The 7,396-nt window shown below is 58.3% G+C and overlaps 1 protein-coding gene across 2 annotated transcripts in view; it reads left to right on the top strand.

The window, feature by feature from the left end:
• Positions 1–7,396, top strand: part of SYN1 (synapsin I) — a 51,648-nt gene that overhangs the window by 42,400 nt on the left and 1,852 nt on the right. For both annotated transcript variants that reach the window (XM_040468915.1, XM_040468914.1), the window contains exons 6-12: positions 3,264–3,326; positions 4,067–4,209; positions 4,305–4,379; positions 4,482–4,584; positions 5,810–5,956; positions 6,329–6,416; positions 6,505–7,096. In XM_040468915.1, the coding sequence (XP_040324849.1) occupies positions 3,264–3,326; positions 4,067–4,209; positions 4,305–4,379; positions 4,482–4,584; positions 5,810–5,956; positions 6,329–6,416; positions 6,505–7,096 (1,211 nt within the window). The remainder of the gene's footprint in view (positions 1–3,263; positions 3,327–4,066; positions 4,210–4,304; positions 4,380–4,481; positions 4,585–5,809; positions 5,957–6,328; positions 6,417–6,504; positions 7,097–7,396) is intronic.

Genomic DNA, 7,396 nt, shown 5'->3' with positions numbered 1-7,396 from the left:
CAGTAGAAAACGGATCCCCTCCCATCCTGCCCTGCCCCTTCCCCACCAGCCCTCCCACACCTCTGGGGGGGGGGGGGGGGGTTGGTGGTGAGGCAATCCCTGCCCACCAGCTTCCAGATGCTGCCTGAATCTTCCCTGGGGTCCTGGGAAAGGGCTCTAAGGGCTAATTAACATCCTTTGTTGGTTGGGGAAGGCAGACCAATGATAACAGTGATGGTGCTGTGCGCTGTGTCCTATATTCCTTGTGTAAATTCTTTCAGTCCTCATGGCCCCCTTGCTAACGAAGCTTGCTTAACTCAGGGAGGTTAGCCCAGTCACCAGCACCACCCCCACAAAAACGACACCCGCCCCCCACCCCACTACTGTGGGGATCGAACAGCGTTCTGGAACCTTTGTGAGCACTTCATCTCTCAGTCCTGATTGCCACCTTGGTAATTCATGTCGGCTGGCCAAGGGATGCTGACCCAGTACCAATAGCAGTAGCCAACACTTCTTGAGGAGGGGGGCTTCCTGTGTGCCAGAAAACCGGGCTCAGCGCTTTTCCTGAAGTAATCTGTTCCTCACAATTTGCCTGTGACTTAGGGACGTGGCGTATCTCCTGATGCCGATGAGGAAACCCAGACACGCTGAGGGGTCGAGTGACCTACCCAGGAATGAGAATGAAGAAACGGCCCCTCCGGCAGGGGCGGGGGCAGAGGGGGGAGGGGGAGTAAACCAGGAATTTGGAGCCGCCGGTTGTGAAAGTGGGGAGGGAGAGTGAACGAGGCAGGGGCTGAGTAAGTCAGAGCTCGGCCGGTGGGAGCCGCGCGGGAAGGGAAAACCCTGCTGCAGCCCCTCACTGACCCTGCTTCGGATGCCAGCTCTCTCAAGCCTGAGTCAGCAGCGAGTGTGGCCGACTGTCTACACGTGAGGGGTTCTGTGCATCCGGGTCATAGTGCGGGTTTTGAAACCCGTGGGGTTTCGCGGAGATGTATCCGGATGTGCAGCCCCTGGGGGACATTGCATGGGTGTGGGGGCCGTGGGGCCGGCTGGGTGTGCAGCGCGGATGCCCGGCCATCTCCACGACGTGCCAAGCGCTTGGGCCTCGTGGTGCCCTTTGTGCAGATCAGGAAACTGAGGCCCAGAGAAGGTTAGGCGACCTGACCCGGGCTTCCACATGGCTTTAGGAAGAGGCGAGGCCAAGATGCAAACCTAGGGCTCTCCAGGGGATCCTGGAGTGCAAAGCTCCCAGCATGCACGCGTGTGCGGGCATAGTCGCGCACATACGTACACACGGGGTTGCGTTCAGACTCAAGTCCAGAGGAAACAAGGAGGGTTTGTGAAAAGAGGGGCCTGGCCTGGGTGGCTCAGTCGGTGAAGCATTCGACTTCCACTCAGGTCATGATCCCTGGGTTCGTGAGTTCGAGCCCCGTGTGGGGCTCTGTGCTGACAGCTCGGAGCCTGGAGTCTGCTTTGGATTCTGTGTCTCCCTCTCTCTCTCTCTGCCCCTCCTTTGCTCACACACACTCTCTAAAAAATAAACATTAAAAAATGTAATAAAATTTAAAAACAAGAAAAGAGGGGCCTAGAGACCTCGAGGTGGGGGCCTGTGCGCGCGTGTGCACTTGCACGCAGCTCTGCTCTGTGTCTGCCTCTGAGAACTGTGTGTGCGCCCCTAGTGTTGCGCACCTGTGTGTTTTGTGTCGCTCCTGGGAGTTGTACCTCTGCTTCTGCAGAGCGGGTCTAAGTTGCGCATGTAATTGCGGAGGTGGTGTTCCTGAGTTGTGTGTGTGCCCGAGTGTTAACGTCAAGCGCTGCCTCTGCGCTGCTGCCCCGGAACGCTAACGAGAGGATCCCCGCAGCCCCCTTCCCAATGCGGTGCCTCTCGGGGGACCCGTGATGACGCCAGTCATTTGGGAAATGAGGAAGGTGGGGGTGCGGAGAGAGGGTGAGGCCTGAAGGTCAATCGGTCACCCTGAGCCTGCGGGCTTCCTGTGCCTGTCGGGAACCGGGAACCGCCACCGCCCGGGCAACCCCTCCGGGAATGCCCTCTCTCTACCCCGCGGGACAGCGGAGGGGGCGGCGCGGTCGTGCGCGCGCAGATCGCCCAACCCGAGCCCCTCTGCCCGCCCCCGGGGTCGCGGGAGGCCTGAGGCATCCCCACACCTGGACGTGTGAGTGTGCGTGTGCACGCACACACCCGGAAGTGCCTACACTTAGGAAGACTCTGGGTGTCCCTGGCTGTGTGTGCGCCTCTCCGTTTGTATGGGTGGCAAGGCGCGTTGTGTGTGCGCGTCCCTAGATGTACTTTGGGTGTGCCCCCCCCCTCCCCGTCTGGTGCGGCTCTCCGTGCTGAGTCTTGGTGGTTATGTGACGACCTAGGAGTGTGTACCTCTATATGTGGCGTGGGTCTTCCTCGTGCGTGGGCCCGGGAGTGTCGCGGGTGTGTCTGTGAGTGTTGGGTGTGAGTACGTGCCCAGTTCTGTCGTGTGTGCCTGTGCGCTCCGTGGCTGTGCCTCTGAGGGTGGTCTCTGTACTTCATGGGCAATCCTTCATGCTGTGTGGGTCCCTGACGTGGCTTTGGGCCACAGGAAAGGGGCTGTGTGTGTGTGTGTGCCCCAAAGCGTGTGCTGCTGGGCAGAGGCCGGCCAGAAGCGCCTGGCTGGCTGAATGTGTGGACCTCTGCAGCCGGAGAGCAAGGTGTGCTCTGACTGAGCCTGCGTTGGTTGTGCGTCTTTCCATCTCGTGGGTCTCAACCTACTTGGCAATCTCTGGGCTTGGTTGTGTAGATCTGAGTTCTGAGGGTTTGTGTGCGTGCCTCTGGGTTGCGTCTGTGCACGGACGATGCTTACACACGAGGCCTGGCTGAGGGATCCGGTTACTACATGCTTGCCACCACACCCCCGTGCATGCACATGCACACACTCACTTCTCTATCATCCACTCATTATAAAAACAAACTTTCCCTTTTCCGGAAAAGTCCCCCACCCCCACCCCTATCCCATGCCTCTGCCCGGGAAAGCAGAGGCGGGATGTCTGGGACTTGAGGGTAGTGGAGGGAGGGACAGGCAGGCAGGGCTCTGAGTTCGATTCTGGGCACAGAAACGTGTGTGTGTGTATGTGTGTGTGTGTGACCCCCACTGCTGACTGTCCCTGACTCGCCTCTTCTGGGAAATGGCTTCTAATGTGGCTCCCACAGAACGGGCTTCCCTCAGCCCCCCCCCCCCACCACCCCTGTGATGGCCCTCCTGCCCTGACCCTGCTCTGCCTTTCCGCCCTACCAGCTCAGCAGCACGACGTACCCTGTGGTTGTGAAGATGGGGCACGCACACTCCGGGATGGGCAAGGTGAGTCCCCAGATGGGGTGTGTAGGTGTGTGTGTTTGGAAATGGTGCGTGCTCCTGGCATGGTGCATACGTATATTGCGTATTCAAAGCACTCCGGTAATTCTGTGTGATTGTGTGTCCTGGGGTGTCTTTGTCTCTTTGGATTTTTTTCCCTCACATTCTTAGACTTTGTCATACATTCAACCAGGTTTATGCGTCCTGTTACTTTGTTCGTGTAACCAGCATTGTGTTTGTGTATACACATGCCCGTGTTGAACACACGCTATATAATCTTTTATGTTCAAGCGTCTTGGGGTCCTGCGTGCATTCCGTCCACCTGATTTTGTCTCTGTGTGCGTAGAAAGCAGACTTGTAATGTGTATGCTTGCATATCGTGTATACAACCGATTGTGTGTCGCGGTACCCGTACACATAGACCATATATACACACAGTTTTTCCACAGATTTACTGGGATATAACCCACATACCATACAACTTACCCATTTAAAGTGGACAACTCAATTGTTTTTAGTATGTTCAAAGTTGCATATCCCCACCTGTGTGTCTGCTGTGTACGTGTAAAAACTAGGACCCCCAGAATTATGCATGCCCGAGTGTCTTGGCGTACCCACTGAATTTGTACGTACTTGGCTCACCCGTGTCATTTACGTGCATGCCCCCGCCCCGGGGCGGCGGGGGGCCCCCCCGCCCGCTGCCACCTTGTCCTAATCAGGTCCTGATCCCTGCCCCACTCCTACAGGTCAAAGTGGACAACCAGCACGACTTCCAGGACATCGCGAGCGTCGTGGCACTGACCAAGACATATGCCACCGCCGAGCCCTTCATTGACGCCAAATATGACGTGCGCGTCCAGAAAATTGGGCAGAACTACAAAGCCTACATGTGAGTGGAGAGGCCGAGGCCTGGGTAGGGGTCCCCTGCCCTGTGCAACCTGGGCTCCCCTGAGCTTCTGTCCTCTCTCGTCTTGTCCCCCCCAGGAGGACGTCAGTGTCAGGAAACTGGAAGACCAACACCGGCTCTGCCATGCTCGAGCAGATCGCCATGTCTGACAGGTGGGGGTGGCCTGGACTCAGAGGGAGGGGACGCCAGGGGGGAAGCATGGCTACGCAGGCCGGCCGGGCACTGACAGGCTTCCTTGCCCCACATCTCGGCAGGTACAAGCTGTGGGTGGATACGTGCTCCGAGATTTTTGGGGGACTGGACATCTGCGCAGTGGAAGCACTGCATGGCAAGGATGGAAGGGATCACATCATTGAGGTGGGAGCGCCCAGGAACTGGTAGGGGTACGGGGTGGGGCAGGTGCATGGCAGCATCGTTCCATAAGCCGTGAAGCTCTCCATGGCCAGGTTGCTGTAAAGGCACTCTGTGAACTGTAAAGGACCTCATAAATTAGGAGGTGCTTGAGGAACAGCCGAGTGCTTTACAAAACTATATTGGGGCGCCCACGTGACTCAGTCGGTTAAGTGTCCAACTTCGGCTCGGGTCATGATCTTGCAGTCTGTGAGTTCGAGCCCCGCGTCGGACTCTGTGCTGACAGCCAAGAGCCTGGAGCGTGCTTCCGATTCTGTCTCCCTCTCTCTCTGCCCCTCCCTTCCTCCTGCTCTGTCTCTCAAAAATAAGAATAAACGTTAAAAAAAAAAAAATAAAACTATAAGAAAGGAGCTCTGTAAACTGGGAGGTCCTCGTTACTAAAAGCAAAGCACTCGCAAAATTCTAAATCTGTTTGTACACAGCAGTGCCCCTGGCAAACGGTAAGGCAATTTGGAAACCATAAAATGCCTTGAAAATGGGAGCGCTTTCTACACGGTGAGGCATTTTGTAAACAGTGGCGCCCATGCAAAGCACTTTTCTAAAGTCTAAACATACCATATATCCCCTAGTCCCTTAAAAAGGACAAGGAACTTTGTAAACTATAAAGTACTATAGCCACCACGAAGTTCTTTGTAAATGACAGAACACCTAGCAAACTGTAAAGCAGGGACTGGCAAATGTTTTCGGTCAAGGGCCAGACAGTGCACATTTTAGGCTGTGTGGGCCATACAGTCTCTGTTGCAGCTTCTCTGCAAAAGCAGCCGAAGACAATACGTACAAAACAAACGTTCCCCTAAAACTGTCGGGATATAAAAATTGAAATGTCGTATATTTTCACGTATCACAAAATCTTTTGTTCTCTTACCTACCATCAAAAAATGTAAAACCCATCCTTGGCTCTAGGGGCCATACAAAGACAGGCGTCTGGGCTGGATTTGGCCCGCGGGCCCTAATTTGTGGAGCTGTGCTCTAAGCTGTAGGCTCCCTTCAGGAGCTGTCCGGTACCTTGTAAAAGACAAGCCTTCGTCGCACTGCAAAGCTGGTGCTTCTCAAACTGAATCTTTCCTTGGCACCAGCCCGCGCCTTTCCCCAGCTTAAGGGTGCTCGGTGGCTGTCACCCTCCCATGCACTTCCTGCCGCTCTCCTCACCGGATCCGTTTCCCTCCCCCAGGTGGTGGGCTCCTCCATGCCACTCATCGGGGACCACCAAGATGAAGACAAGCAGCTCATCGTAGAGCTTGTGGTCAACAAGATGGCCCAGGCCCTGCCCAGGCAGCGGCAGCGGGATGCCTCCCCCGGCAGGGGCTCCCACGGCCAGGTCAGGCCCCTGGTGCTGAGCGAGGGCGGAGCTGGCCAGAGGGGGGCTAGTGGCTGCCAGGCCAACCTTCGGTCATGCTGCCGCAGAGCTGATATTCATTCAGCAGGCAAAGGGCACTGCCAGTGCGCATGTGCGGCGGCAATTACCAATTGCTCGTAAAAATTGATAAAATGGCTGCTGCCCTGACTTCCCCGAGTGCCTCCCAACCCTCCCCCGCAACGAGCTCCCCCCTCCCCAGCTTGATATCCCCTCAGCTCAGCCACAGACGCGTCAACACCCAGCACACTGGGAGCCCGTGTCGTTTTGATTGGCTGATGCTCTGGCTGGCCGGTAACTATTTTTAACCTCTCCTGCTCCACTCCTCTGCCGCAGACTCCGTCCCCAGGGGCCCCGCCCTTGGGCCGCCAGACCTCCCAGCAGCCCTCAGGACCTCCAGCTCAGCAACGACCCCCACCACAGGGTAAGTGAGGGGCCGGCTTCCTGGGCCCTGACTGTACTGGCAACCCCCACCCCCCACCTCTCACATGTGCACTCTTTCTGTCCCTCAGGTGGCCCTCCACAGCCCGGCCCGGGCCCCCAACGCCAGGGACCCCCGTTGCAGCAGCGCCCGCCCCCGCAGGGCCAGCAGCACCTTTCGGGCCTCGGACCCCCAGCTGGCAGTCCCCTGCCCCAGCGCCTACCAAGTCCCACATCAGCACCCCAGCAGCCTGCGTCCCAGGCCCCACCACTGACCCAGGGTCAAGGCCGCCAATCCCGGCCAGTAGCAGGAGGACCCGGGGCGCCTCCAGCAGCCCGCCCACCCGCCTCCCCATCTCCCCAGCGCCAGGCGGGCCCCCCACAGGCTACGCGTCAGACATCTGTCTCCGGTCAGGCTCCACCAAAGGCCTCGGGGGCCCCACCGAGTGGTCAGCAGCGCCAGGGCCCACCCCAGAAACCCCCAGGCCCTGCCGGCCCCACACGCCAGGCCAGCCAGGCGGGTCCCATGCCCCGCACCGGGCCACCCACCACGCAGCAGCCACGGCCCAGTGGCCCGGGCCCTGCTGGACGACCCACCAAGCCACAGCTGGCCCAGAAACCCAGCCAGGACGTGCCGCCACCCGCCACCGCCACTGCCGGGGGACCTCCGCACCCCCAGCTCAAGTAAGAGGACCCCACGGCAGCCCTCGCCTTGCTGCTCACAAAACAGGCTCCTGCACCAGAAGAGTGGCCCCAGCTCCCAGGCTCCTCGGACCCAGGTCCTATACAGGAGTCCCAAGAGTTTGATCTTCAGTCTGGACAGAACCCTCATCCAACCTATGCACACACACACACACCCCGCTGCCCCACTTCACGGAGGCTCCTGCCCTCCATCCCAGACATTTGTGGCAGAACCCCAGAAAAACCCCTTTTCAGGTCACAGTCTTCCCACTAGGCCCCTGGGAAAGCCCCCTCCCCCAGCCC

Source organism: Herpailurus yagouaroundi, unplaced genomic scaffold (assembly GCF_014898765.1).
Source record: "Herpailurus yagouaroundi ecotype Mexico unplaced genomic scaffold, PumYag 67793, whole genome shotgun sequence".
Taxonomy (NCBI): Eukaryota; Metazoa; Chordata; class Mammalia; order Carnivora; family Felidae; genus Herpailurus; species Herpailurus yagouaroundi.
Note: the sequence above shows the minus strand (reverse complement) of the source record. Positions and strands in the feature narration are given on the sequence as shown.